The sequence below is a fragment of the Rhineura floridana genome, chromosome 5 (genome assembly GCF_030035675.1).
Source record: "Rhineura floridana isolate rRhiFlo1 chromosome 5, rRhiFlo1.hap2, whole genome shotgun sequence".
Lineage (NCBI taxonomy): Eukaryota > Metazoa > Chordata > Lepidosauria > Squamata > Rhineuridae > Rhineura > Rhineura floridana.
In genome coordinates this window covers 78101089-78114962 of record NC_084484.1, presented here as the reverse complement: position 1 = coordinate 78114962, position 13874 = coordinate 78101089, and the positions used below count along the sequence as shown (strand labels likewise).

Sequence of the window (13874 nt, the reverse complement as noted above, 5' to 3'; positions counted from 1 at the left end):
CGTCCCACAGTTTTCTCATCAACTGCAACAGTCACCTGGTTCCAACGCGACATCTTCAGCATTTGTGGGCAATTCTTGACACCCAAGAGGCCATGATTTGTTTGTCTCCAGAAAGGGTGGAAAATCTGGAGTTGATCACAAGGACACTAATCAATTCCACCTCAGCAGGTCTCATGACCCTTGCCAAGGCTCTTGGTCTTTTTATATCTGCGATCCAGACAGTTTCATGGGCATGCCATCATTCCCACCCACTGCAGTCGTTCCTGCTCCCCCATCAGCAGGACATCATGGCCTGCAAACACAGTCAGCTACACCTTCCCAGTCATCTCTGAGATTCATTTGTATGGTGGATGGCCTCACCAACCTCCAAAGGGGCATTTCCTTCTGGGATCCGTCACAGGTGGTGATTACGACACATCCAAGTCTCTCAGGGTGGGCGCACATTGTTGCTCCCTATGTGTCCAGGGACAGTGGTCAACAGAAGAGTCACAGCACAGCATCAGTTGGCTGGAACTCAGAGCAGCCAGATTGGCCATCCAGCACTTCATCCCAAAACTCCAGCTTCGCCACATCCTGGTTCAAACCAACGTCTGTATGAAGGCCCATGTCAACAAACAAGGAGGGATGCGGTCATGGAGCCTCCAGTAGGAGGCTGCCCATCTCCTCGCATGGGCGGAACTCCATGTGGACTCGGTGTCAGCAGAACATCTCAGAGGGGACATCAATATTACAGCCGACTGGCTGAGTTGACAGCGACTTCAAGCAAGGGAGTGGAGACTGCATCCGGCGGCGTTTGCTCAACTACAGTGCAGGTTTGACAACATGAGCCTAGACCTTTTCACGTCTCCCGTCAACCACCAGCTTCCCCGGTTCTTGCCTGTTATCCATCGAGCGAGGCAGAGGCAGTAGATGCAATCTCAGCCACCTGGCCCCCAGGTCTCCTGTACGCCTTTCCACCAACTCCTCTGATAGCCCACACCTTTAAAAAGCTGAGGGAGGAACATGCGGAAATAGTTATAATAGCACCCTACTGGCCACGCCACCCATGGTTTTCGGAGCTAATCTGCCTGTCAATCAGTTCCCCTTGGACATTTCAGTCTTGCCTGGAACTCAAGGACTGATTCAATATCCGGACCTAGCTTGGCTGAAACTGACAGCCTGGCAGTTGTGGAGCACTGTCTAGGGGAAGCAGGCCTGTCACAGGAGGTTATATCTGCCATTTCGGCTTCACACCACCTCTCCACAAAACGAATCTACAGCTCTACGTGGCGAAGGTTCGTCACCTGGAGCGAATGCAGAGACATCAGCCCATAAGATGGATTCTTATGCTTCGGCCGGAGCTACCTTAGGCCGATGTGTTTTGCATTATGTTCATAAACTCTGGGCCACATTGCCCTCCCTATTCTCGGTGGGAACTGCGGGAGAAGAGGACTTTGGTCCTTACCTGAAATAAATTTCTCCTGGATCATAGTCCATCAAGACCCATCTCTGTGTGGCTCTAGGAATATTTACCTGGCCTTTTAAACTATGAGGGCTTTTGCCTTGCCTTGTTTTTTTTAAAGAAAAAAAAGAAAAAGAAAAAACTAAACAAATACATTGATTTGCTCTTCAGCACTACTTATCTGTGTCAATCCTTTTGCTTTGTTGCTGTACTTACTGTAGTTGTGGCAATTCCTTGATATGTTGCCATATCTTGTGATGTTTTTATTTATAATTTTTATTTATTATTTGATTTATATCACGTCCTTCCTCCTAGCAGGAACCCTTTTTCCTCAGTACCGTTTATTTTTAGATTATATGGTGTTTTCCATGAGCTAATTCTTACGTTATTCAAGGGAGTAGGTCGTCAACTATTCAAGCTAGCATGCAGCTGGGGCCACCGTGTTTAACTTGTCATGAAAGGACTGGGGAGGTCACGTGTGTGAGCCAACCTACTCCCAGCAATTCTGCTGTTTTTCCTGCCTATGGATGCCACCAACACCATGGCATCTCCGGTTTCCTCCCCCATGGCATCTCCAGTGCATCTAGCCATGCTGCTTTTAAGATCCTCTTTTGCATCCTAGTCAGGCTTGATTGAACATCCCAGGGACCAATGAGCCTAAAAGACCCGGCTGATCAATTCACTGGTCCTCTGGTCTGTCGATTCACTGGCGCTTCTGAGAATGCTGTTTTTTTAGGAGACATGATTGCCACAATCTTGGTGTGCATGGTCCCATCTTAACATGCCTGACATGTCTCTGCAAATCTACTTAACACAATCTGGTCGCACACGGTCTTCTCCAAGAAAGTTATGCTGCTCAGAGAAATCATTTCACTGGGCCTCAAGCTTGACATAAAGCACAGACATCGGTCTGCTCTTTACTTGGCTTATCCCTCTGTGGGGGTAGTCTGTTGACGAGTCCTTTGGGCCAGGTGTCCCTACGCCCCTTCAGGGCAGAGCATCTCACCAGCAACATGGAATTGGAAGTGGTCCAGGTTAGCAGGCAACGAGTGGGGCCATGGAAGTGCAAACTCCATTACAAGGTCTCCACCAGTTGCTTGTAGGTTTGGGTCCTCCTTCTGCTAATCTTTTCATCTTGATTCACAACATTCAGCTTTCCCTGCTTTTTCACTAGTTGACTCAAAATGGAAGCAGAGGTAGTCAATGCTTTTCCGGCAGTCTGCTCTACACCTGGGCTCCTTTACTCCTGGTGGCACGGACTGAATTCCCATCTTGTACTGACCTCACTGGCCATGATATTTAGTTTTTCTGAGTCTGTCCATCATGGATTCAAGGGGATTGCCAACGAGGCCAGGTCTTCCATCACAGGCAACCTTCCAGAGTCTGATCTTTTCAGCAATGGCAGTCAAGTCGTTGGGGGGCTTTCTTTCAGGGCGATCATCACTACAGTCCTGTCTTCCAGGCTCCAGATCTACCAGAGTTCATGGGTCATGCCTTCTAAGTGTTCTTCTTTTTCTTCTTTTTCTTCTTCTTCTTCTTCTTCTTATTATTATTTATTGCATTTGTATACCGCCCCATAGCCGAAGCTCTCTGGGTGGTTTACAACAATTAAAAACATTAAAAACAAATATACAAACTTAAAAAACACATTTTTGAAAAACAATTTAAAAACACATGCTAAAATCTAAGGGGGTACGACCTTCCTGGTTTGAATATGGGGCTGAGGCTAAACACTCTGCATCAGGAGGTTTTGGCCATCTCTTACGTTTTGTCTCCAGGACAACCTTCACTAAGAGGGCATCCTTTGGTCCCAATTCATTTCATTTCAATCCGGTTCATCCTGTGGAGAAGCCTGGGCATTCATTAGTTGTTCGGGGGGCTCTCTAGGTTTACCTCATTCGTACCTGGGTCATTCCTGGCCTGAGTCTCCATCTGTCTCTCTGGCATAAGAGTTACCAGGGCCTTGTTACATTATGTTTCTTTCCACAAGGTCAGTCTTGGCATGGATAAGTGGGCCTAAACTGAGGTTTGTTCTGTTACACTTGCTCTCCTTCAAGGTGCTCTTCCTTGTGGCAATCCCCTCTGCCTGCAGAGTTTTTGATCTGGGAGCCTGATCCTCACCTGTCAGGACTCCATTTTACTAATAATAGATCGGGTTTCTCATCCTGAGGTGTCCTCCACCTTCCATTGCAGCCAAGATACGGTCCTACCCTTCTTCTGTCCTCATTCAATGAACTACTTGAGAAAGCCTGCATTCTCCAGATGTTCGTCAAGCCCTTAAAGTCTAACTAGCCAAGACTAGAGACATTCACATGACAGAATCTCTATTCGTATCCTTTCCTTCAAGGACATTGGGACAATCACCCTGGTCCGTGAGTTCCTTAATGTTCTAGTGCTCCAAAACATCACAGCTTATTCAACTAGGTCAGCAGCCTCTATGGCTGCCTTTGCAACCAATGCTCCAATTGCAGATATCTGTACAGCTGCTCCAAGTTCTTTCATTAGGCACTACAAAGTGAATCGTTATGCTTCTGATTGCAACAGGTACTGTCCTCCAACCAACTGATAGTATGCTACCTGGGGAAAACAGACTGTTGGTCTCATCTGAAAGGTGGTTTTCCCATGTATCATACCATCAAGGGCCTTCCCTGTTGAGGGAGAATGCCTAGTCTTTTTTGGAGATAATTTTTGCTATTGTTTAATAACTCTTCAACTTGTTTCAGTTCAATCCAGTTTGAACTACATTACCTGCATTAGATTTACTGCATGAGTCATGTTACTGCTAAGGCTGTTCTTTACTGTTCTTTACAGTTTTTTACTATTTGTGCATATTTCCTGTTCAGAGTCAAGATGTGTATTATTATATTTGCTGCTCCTTATAATATTATCTGGCTGAGAGTTTTTTGTCTGAAGAGAGATGCACAGATCCGGTGTACAGTTCATCTGGAATGGACTGGGGTCAAGCCAGAAGGAGCAGCTGAAGTCTTGACTCTTGTACATTCCTGCCTTTGGACACAAATCAATGCTACAAGCACCTGATGGTATGATACCTGGGAAAACCACCTTTGAGGTGAGACCAACAATCCGTTTTCCCTCCAATACACAAGCTGAGGAAAGCTTACTGTCTAGCAGGGAAGCTGTACAATTTCAGCAGAAGGCAATTCTTTTGAGTGATCCATTCCCCAGTTTCCCAAAGGTGAATTCCTAAAGGGAATTCACTTCCCTGAAGTGCATGTGATTGGCTAGGACTAGCAATGTGTCAGTCAAAGCCACCTGGGCACAAAGGATCATGTGGATATAGCTATTGATATGGTTTCTGTATTCATTTGCCCCTCATCTTACAACCACTCCAAAGGCTACCAACAGTAGAGATGTTGTGATATAGGATTATCTGGTATAGGATTTCATAGACCAGGGGTGGGGAATTGGATCCAGTTAGTAGGCAAGATCCTCATCTCTCAGCCCCATAGGCCGTGTCTGACAGGTAGGCAGGCCACCCAACTGTCAATCACATGGACATCACAGTGAAGTCATGTAACCTATTTTTACATAGTGCTGTGCACAGAAGCCCTGACAATCAGCTGATCATCAGAGCTTGCACAGTGTTGTGTACCTTACTATGCAAGCTCCAAAGATCAGTTGTTCATACACAGAAGCCCTGAGGATCAGCACTTGCACAGACTGGAGGTTTCCCACTGCTGAGATAGACCAGTATTCTGGTTTAGTGTTGTGTTTTTCTTTTGACTGCACACCTACTCACTGTTTCTCCCACTTTCCTAAATAACCTTCTTAACTGAATTTCTGGGCTGTACTGGTTTCTGGACCCACTGAAGGGTTGTTAGTTCCCCCCATGTTGTTTTCACTGTTGTGTCTATGCTACTGGTTTAATGTGCCTGGGAGAACAGGAGAGGTGAAGGGCTGAAATTGCAAGCAGGAGAACTAGAATTCATCTGGAGTCCCCCTGCAACCTAGTAGACAACTATAAGGCAGTGGGAATCCTACACCCCTTATCCTAGGTGACAAATAAGTGGGGGATGAGAATCAGAGAAACAGGATACGTCACCTGGTGCAAGTGAGCTATCCTACTGGGTTGTTGTTGGAGCTGAGTGTTTTTTTTTTTATCATTAATTTTTATTCAAATTTTCAAAGACAAAAAACAAAACAAAACAAAAATAATTAAACAATAAAATAAAATGTTGACTTCCGATTTGTCGCAGATCAGTTATAGGTCTACAATATATAACAATCCTGTCTCTTAAATTATATTATAAAATCACTTTCCTCCAGTAGTTATCTTAATTAATCATCAAATCTCATAAACATTACTTTATTCTTTCCACAAAAAGTCAAAGAGAGGTTTCAATTCCTTGAGAGATATATCTTTCAATTTTTCTCCAAATAAACATGTCGATTAATCCATCTCGTTCAAATCTGTTAGGTCCAATAATTTCAATAGCCATTCTTCCATTATCAACGTTAATTCCATCTTCCATCTTCAATAATCCTGTTAAGTCCAGTAATTTCAGTAGCCATTCTTCCATTATCAATAATCCTGTTAAGTGCAGTAATTTCAGTAGCCATTCTTCCATTATCAGTATCCCATAATAATCTTGTTGTCATAGCCATAGTCCAAATAAACATATAGATTAATCCATCTCATCAAACCTGTTAGATCCAATTATTTCAATAGCCATTCTTCCATTATCAATATTAATTCCATCTTCCATCTTCAATAGTCCTGTTCAGTCCAGTAATTTCAGTATCCATTCTTCCATTATCAGTATCCCATATTAATCTTGCTGTCATAGCCATAGTCATATAATAAGAGTCTGATGGGAATTTCCTTTATCACAAATATTTCCTTGCCATCAATTCTGAATATGTTGCTGAAATATTGTTGTAAAGTCATATCTCTGTTCTTCTTTTTTACAAAATGCACTGACTCATCTCTTGATAATTTTTCCATTGTCACATATCTGTAGTTAATTCCATAGATTTTTTCTATGTCAAGCTCCATCACATCATTCCAGTCCAGAAAATTATCCAAGCCATTGATAACTTTATCTCTAATATCTTCATTAATTTCTTCAGAGACAACGTTGAATTCCAAACAGTAAACTTTGTTTCTAATATCCATAAACTCCAGATCTTTTTCCAATTCCACATTTGTTCCAATCTCCAGGGCTTGTATCTTCCCTTTAATTTTTCTTTTCTCATCTCTAATCTCATCAATCTCCTCTCTCACAAGATCCCCTATTTCTTTAAGCTCCTGCGTCATTTTGCCTAATTCAATTTTCATCTCCTGTCTACCCTGTCTCAGGGTTTGTTTCGTTATCTCAATCTCATCCATTATTTTCTGAAACATAATTTCTTCCATGGTCTCAGCCACTTTCCTGATTGCCATTCTTAAAACCACAAAAACAAAAATTATTTCAGCCACAATTGGGTTAATATTCCAGGCTTGATGACATCACAGTGTAGACAGTACAGCCTGCCTTATCTCTTATTTATTCAGGAATACAAAACAAATTTAGTTCCCAGCTTCAAAACAGTTAGTGGCATCGTGAACAAGTAGATTCGTCAAAATGAAATAGAACAAAAAGAAAATAGTCCCGGACATATAATACTCCAAAGTTCATAAATCAAATTTATTTATTTTTTTTCCCTCCTCGAAATAGAAATCCCTCTTCTGTTTGTATCTTTAGAATGCACTTCCAGGCCAGCTTTTTGCAATAAAAACAAAGATAAGCTTTTTCAATTTCTTTCCTCCTTAATTTCGTGAATAAAAGAGAAGAGTTATAACTCACCCAGAAATTCTTTATAGCTGATTCATTGACAAATCTCTTTTTGCTGCAACGATTTAAACCAAGTGAAAAAAAAATAGAAAGAAGGATGCTTGCCTGTTAAAGTCCGTTTTTCTTTGAAGAAAAGATAAACGTGTCGCTTAATCAGTTAGAGCTTGTTGGAAGTCCGTCCGGCATTTGCTGGCTGAACCTTCTCTCATAAATTAATGAAATCCAGTCCTCCCAACAAAAACAGGCTTTTGTGGTTAATCTCTACGTTTCTCCCTGCCCGGGAGAAAATCTTTACCAGTCAAAAAGAACGTTCTGACTGATTTTAAAACTGAAAAAGCTTCTTCTGAGACGAGAGCTCGTCTCAAAAGCAGGCACAAGCAAAGTCACCCTTCCCGGAAGTCCCCCTGCTCCCTAGTAGACCACTATAAGGCAGTGGGAATCCTACACCCCTTATCCTAGGTGACAAATAAGTGGGGGATGAGAATCAGAGCAACAGGATACGTCACCTGGTGCAAGTGAGCTATCCTACTGGGTTGTTGTTGGAGCTGAGTGTTAACATGTTTCAGAAAGTGTACCTAATCCAAGACTGGCACTCTTATCCAGTGGAGTTCTTCAAGCATTTGGAGTCGAGAAAATGTTGTGCAGTTTAAGAATAAGCTGTTGGAAAACTGGATGACTATGTTTTACTGTTTCCAGATAGTGTATTCCATCAGTGGCTTGAATTGAAACTCATCTTTTAGGAAACTGGGTTTGGTGACTCAGTGTGGGTGGCATCTTGCCCTGCATGAGTCAAATCTGAACCTGTTCCACTGCATGATTTTCAGCTGAGCATATTGATGCTGGAGGTGCTCAGTGTGTGTCTGTGTGACAAATCACTCCAGGGTTGTCATTATTTCTGTTTGTTATATTTTCAGTGTTCCCTTTCCTAGGACATAAACAAATATGATTGGGAGCACTGATGAAATTATTGTTGCATGCATTTAAATGTCTGTTTTCAATCAGGATATTCTTCTTCATCAATTTGGCCTTCTAACACTTACCTTTAGTGCATTATACACACATTAATATTTAGATGTTGGTTGTCTGCTATGGTAGCACTACAGAAGCCACATCTGTCATCTAGTATACAATACAGCTTACTTAATTAAAACTTGTAATCCACTTCCTGGCTCTTCTGAGTCACTCCCCAGAGAAATAATTCCTCACTCCCCCCGGTACAAGGAGAAAAACATTTTAAGGAACAAATATATTTGATCAGTTTTTATTATTACATTTTCTAAAATTAATATAAGAAATTCTATTCTGGACTTTTTTTGAATACCTTTGTTTAGAAGTATTCTCTCAGGAATTCAGAAAATAATGGTATCCTCTGTGCTCATGTTGTCTGTTCTGCTTCTCTGTATATGTTGTCAGAAGAAGTCCAAGTTCTCTCTCTCTCTCTCTCTCTCTCTCTCTCTCTCTCTCTCTCTCTCTCTCTCTCTGGTAAGGAGAAAAAACCACTACCCTGATGTAACCCAAACTGCAAGAAGTTCCAGGTTTCCTGTGAAATAAACAAATGCAAGCTTTGTTTCCTCATAGCTCATATTGGCTTTAAAGTGTGACTCAGTTTTAGGCTTGGTCTCCTAGACTTAGTGAGCTCAGCACTTCCAAGGAAGTGGGAGGACTCTAGCTGCTCTTGAACGCTTACTATAATCTCTAGGAAGGCAGTTTTACTTCACAATGGGAGAAGAGGTATGTCTTTTTTTAAGGACTTCTTTTTTGCTTGTATTTGCAACTGTGTTCTAACTCATATAATGTAGAACACAGATGTTTCACAACTAGGGCCTTTACCTGACTATATCATGGCATTAAAATGATGTGTTAGAAGTGAGAGACTTCTCACTGAAGCCTTAAAATGGAAAGCAGCTCCATCTGTGTTTGTGAAGTAATACGTAACCTATTAAAATAAGTGATTCCTCTGCAAAGGCAGAAGTTGCCATGAAACTCTGTAGCTGCCTCTCCCCCACCCCTCCCTGCTTTGGTCAGTAAACTTACACAGATGTTTTATATCAGTTTAGTGTGATTTTTTTAAAACTGCCTTTAAACTTGTTATTCAATTAACTTGTACTATCTACAGAAAATCTAGAAAATCTCTTTCTACAGACTTCACATGCTTATTTGATTTTTTTTTTTTAAGGATAGGGAAGCAAGTCCAGTTTCAAAATACCTTATTTGTTCTTGATCTCTTCCAGAAAATTGATTTCTGGGTTGTTATTTTTGGTTAAAAGATCCTTGTATTTTTAAAAAATAATACATGATTAGACTTACATCTGAAATGCATTACAGAATTTCATTTTTGAAATGTTGACAGTTTGTGCAATTGTACAAAACAGCAAATTAAGTTGCAAACTGTATTAGTTGCCAGTTCGGTAATCTATTGGTGTATCTATGCATTTCTAATTCTCTCAATATTTTTAAAAAGCAGTTAGCCTCTTGACCTCTTTTTGAAAAATTAAAGGAAGCTACAAAGCTCAAGTAGACTTTTCAGCTTGCGATGTGCCATGTGTCTGTCCTCTTCCTGTATGGAAGGGAACAAAAGAGAACAAGAAAGAGATAGATGGAAAGACAGTAGTTCACTGAAATGTCTGCAGTATTTTGAACATAATTTTAAATGCATTAATTAAAAGCAACTTAACATGCACTCATTGTTGTTTTATTAAATTAAACACTGCTATTCAGTAACTACAATGGATTCAATTTACCTGGAACTTCTTCTACAGGCAAGCCCTGTTCGAGTGAAGATAAGTGCCTATGCTTTTGCCGTCTCCCATTATTTCAAAGAGGTCTATGCAAAAGTTCTGGGTGGATTGTGTTTAGAAACATTGGGTTGAGGGCTTCATTCTCACTGCAGTGATGTGGGAAAGGGTCCTGCTCAAATGAAAATTTGTAATGGTTGTGCAGGTGGCTCCCTGCTACAGTTTTCAGATTTGGCCATTAACGCCCAATATGGCCACAAAGTGAAGATTCAGGTCCCTGCACAACAGACCAACTCCTCCCTTATCATTCTCTTTGTAAACATGGTACAGAGAAATATTAAGATCACCTTCTTAGACATCTGTAGTTTGTATTCCATATTTCAGAGCAGCTGACAAATTCCTGTCAGTCTTTATTTGTTTTCATAGCTTGTAGAGGAAGCTGACCCTTGGATGAGTCTGGAAAATGTGTGGGCTGCCTGTTTCCTTTTTTACCGTTCATTATTGTTACATATTTACACAGATGTTAGTTTATTTTATTTTTATTTAAAAAACTAAGTGCACACAAAAATCTCACAGGCAGGGAGTTATGAGGAGAGGAGGAAATTGTACTGGAGGGAGGGGATAAGCAAATAGAAAGGAAGAAGTGTATGTGTGTTTGAGTGCAAGCATAATGAAAGAGATGAATGAATGTGCCAGTGATACATGGGATGTGTTATATAGCTGCTGATCTGTCATATTTGTTGAATGCATTTTAAAATGTTTTGTTTTGAAGTTTCTGTTTAATATTTTATTTTACTTCTTTTTAGTTGTCTAGACCTGTGTCTCAGTCAAGATGTAAATTGCAGAGAAGTATTGTAAGACATTGTCTACTTTTCAAAGAGTTTCAGATTCCTATCGCCCCATATTTCACCCACCACAGGCCTATTTTTGACACAGTCACCTTGGACAACTATTTCTTAATCTATTTTAGTGTGGTTTCAGGACTGGTCTTGAAAAAGAAACTGGCTTGGCCTTTGCCAGTAGATAAACTGGAGAGCTGTGTTAATTCTCCTGGATCTTTCAGCAGTTTTTATTCCATCGACCGTGGTATATTCCTGGACCATCTGGCAAGGTTGAGTAGAGGACAGTTTGTAGTGGTTTTGTTCCCATAGGTCGGTACATTTCAGAACCTGGTGTTAGAGGACTCTTGCTCTGCCCAATGGGTGTTATCCTATGGAGTTCAACAATATACTATCTGGTGCCCTGGGATTTTTTTTAAAAAATCTAAATAAAACTGATGAGGAATTTGTTAGAGGATTTGCAGTTCAGTGTCCTCAGTGTACTCGTGATGTTCAATTATCTGTCCTTTTCTTCAAATACTAATGAGGCAGTACAATCTCTGAATTGTTGCCTTCAAGCAATATTTATTATTTATTTAAAATATTTCTATCCCGCCCTTCTACCCTTCTACTAATATGCTGCATGAGGGCCAGTAAATGGAAACTCAGTTCAGATAAGATAGAGGTTATAACAGTTAATGGAATTGTGGAACAAACAATCGATTAATGGCATACTCTATAGCTTACAAAATTTTACACATGTTTTGTTGCAGGAGTTTTTTTCTTAAGAAAGCACTTGTGTGGTGAAATCACATTTTCCCTGTGTTCAAATACCAATGTTCACTTGCTAAGAGAGTGCAGTTCTTTTCCCAGCTAGTTCTGGAGAGCTGTGTGGAATGTGGGTTGTGCACATTAGACATCACTGGTGGTGAGTGAGCAATTCTCCACCACCATGCCTCTCCTATGTTGTGAATATTTTAAAGTGTTATTACTTTATTTATTACTTTAGAGGCTGAGTAGTATTCTTCCGCTATCATGCTGAAGTATGGGAGGGCTTGTGTAGCACTTAAATAAAATGAAGAGCACCATTCTAGTAAGTGTGGGAAGCTATGATTAGTAAGTCAAACGAAGAAAGAAGACAAGAGCTCTGAATTTGTCAATGATCATTTGCTTGACTTTAAAAACAAAACAAACTTTGTGGTCTTGGATTAGGCCTAACATTCCATACTGGGCCTCCTAGATTAACTTCCTCTGTCTGTTGAAGACCATGTCACTGTGACAGATTTGTTCAATGAAGGTTCAAACCTAAGGAGGAAGATCATTTGAAAAAAATACATTTGCATTGCACATCTATGCCCATGGATGGATGGGCTCACCCACACTCTGCTCCTGACCAGGCAGCTGAGGGGACTGACCAGAAGACTGGAGCAGCAATGGTTCTTTTGTCTGCTGTGTGAGCAAATGCAAGAGGCTTCTTTAACTGCCTGAAGGCTTCTAAGAAAAATTAGTCCATGCTTTATAGGAGCTTACATGGTAACTGAAACTTTGGGGAGCAAATAAGATAACAGGAAATATTTGGGGGGAGTGGCTGGTACTCCTTACTACTGCTTGGAGTCATCCATGGGCTTACCAGAAGAAACAAGTTAGATCAGCAGTGAGCAAAATCGTCCACATGCTTTAGAAACCTCTCATCTGCATTAGTGTTGTCAAATTCCCATTCTTTGGATTTCTTCCCACACTGTGTAGGCTTCCAAATGTTATGAAATGTGACAATAAGCAGCAAAGTGTGCACGTGTGCAAGCAAAATCCCCAGGTGTGTTGTAATGGCATACATGTGCAAATGAAGATCACGTCCCACTGCTTGGTTCTACATTTTCCTTAGGAAGAATCCCATAAAAAGAAACCTCCCCTGCTTCATATGTAGGGTGTGACTGCTACTGCAACATCTAATTTGACATTAAGATTCTAGTTCTGCTTGTTTCTGTGCGGCTATAAACCAGAGCTAGGCAACGTCTCTGAATTGCCAGCGATGTGTAATTTGCAAAATATTGTAGGTTTAATTAGAATTGTTATTATTGGGTGTTAACAGTTTGCAGCACACTCCATCATTTTTCTATCGATTTAGATAGGATGGTACAATACTATGACAGGTAAAGCAATAAAAAAGCTTTTGATTTAAATTTTATTTCATTTAACTTTGTAATCTTTTGGCTTTGCTCCTTTATCAGAGGGCAGTGGAAAGTGTGATAATATAATAATAAATTTTATTTCTAGGCGGCGTACAAGATCAAGTAAAATACAACATACAAACTACATAAAAACCCAAGAACTACAATATAAAACAAAACCAAACCCACCCATAGCTAAAACCAATAAAATTAGGCTACCCCAGGGATCTTGTAGGCCTGCCTGAATAGCCAGGTTTTCAAGGCTTGGCGAAAACTTGGCAGGGAGGGGGCATGGCGAAGATCATAAGGGAGAGAGTTCCAGAGGGTGGGGGCCACGATTGAAAATGCCCTCTCTCTAGTCCGCACCAGTCTAGCTGTTTTGACTGGTGGGACCGAGAGAAGGTCTTGAGTGGCTGATCTAGTCAGGCGGCATATTTGTTGATGCTGGAGGCGTTCCTTCAGATAAGCTGGGCCGAGACCGTATAGGGCTTTAAAGGTTAGTACCAACACCTTGAATTGGACCTGGTAAACATTGTATTGACTGGGCTCCTTTCTTCCTTTAACGTTTATATGGTTGGCACTCTTGTTTGTCAGTGATTTTAATATGATTTGCTCTGTTTGTTTTGACTTCATCTGCTTAACATGAAGTGCTGCCATCCACTTTCTGCATTCCATTTGTCATTTGGATAGAAAAATCCCAATCAAAACTCCTGTGTGGAAGAATTTTAAATTTCTTAACATAAGCAATAACTGAGAGATTAGAAAACTGAAATGGTCAGGATTCTCACTCTCAAATAATTTTGGAACAGGTCACAAGAACGTTTCCTAATACTAGAGAAAACGAGTTGGTTTCTCTGAGCTGGAAGTTCATGTACATTTGTTCATTTGCCTTCCCTCATAATGTTTTGACCACAAGT

At 40.9% G+C, this 13874-nt stretch overlaps 2 protein-coding genes across 8 annotated transcripts in view; one reads left to right on the top strand and one right to left on the bottom strand.

Annotated features, from left to right (window-relative positions):
- The window catches only part of SH3KBP1 (SH3 domain containing kinase binding protein 1), a 352368-nt gene that overhangs the window by 217915 nt on the left and 120579 nt on the right, over positions 1 to 13874 (top strand). The window contains exon 1 of one of the 7 annotated variants that reach the window (XM_061627266.1): positions 8841 to 8967. The exons of the other annotated variants lie outside the window; for them this stretch is intronic. Coding sequence (XP_061483250.1) covers positions 8956 to 8967 — 12 coding nt within the window. The 5' untranslated portion in view covers positions 8841 to 8955. Of the gene's footprint in view, positions 1 to 8840; positions 8968 to 13874 lie in introns of those variants that run through there. 7 annotated transcript variants of the gene reach the window in all.
- On the bottom strand, positions 5729 to 9218 carry LOC133385048 (uncharacterized). Its single transcript, XM_061627267.1, has 2 exons — positions 8558 to 9218; positions 5729 to 8161 (listed from the first exon to the last, which is right to left on the bottom strand). The coding sequence occupies exon 2, from the start codon at positions 6843 to 6845 to the stop codon at positions 6219 to 6221; it is 627 nt and encodes a 208-aa protein (XP_061483251.1). The 5' UTR covers positions 6846 to 8161; positions 8558 to 9218; the 3' UTR covers positions 5729 to 6218.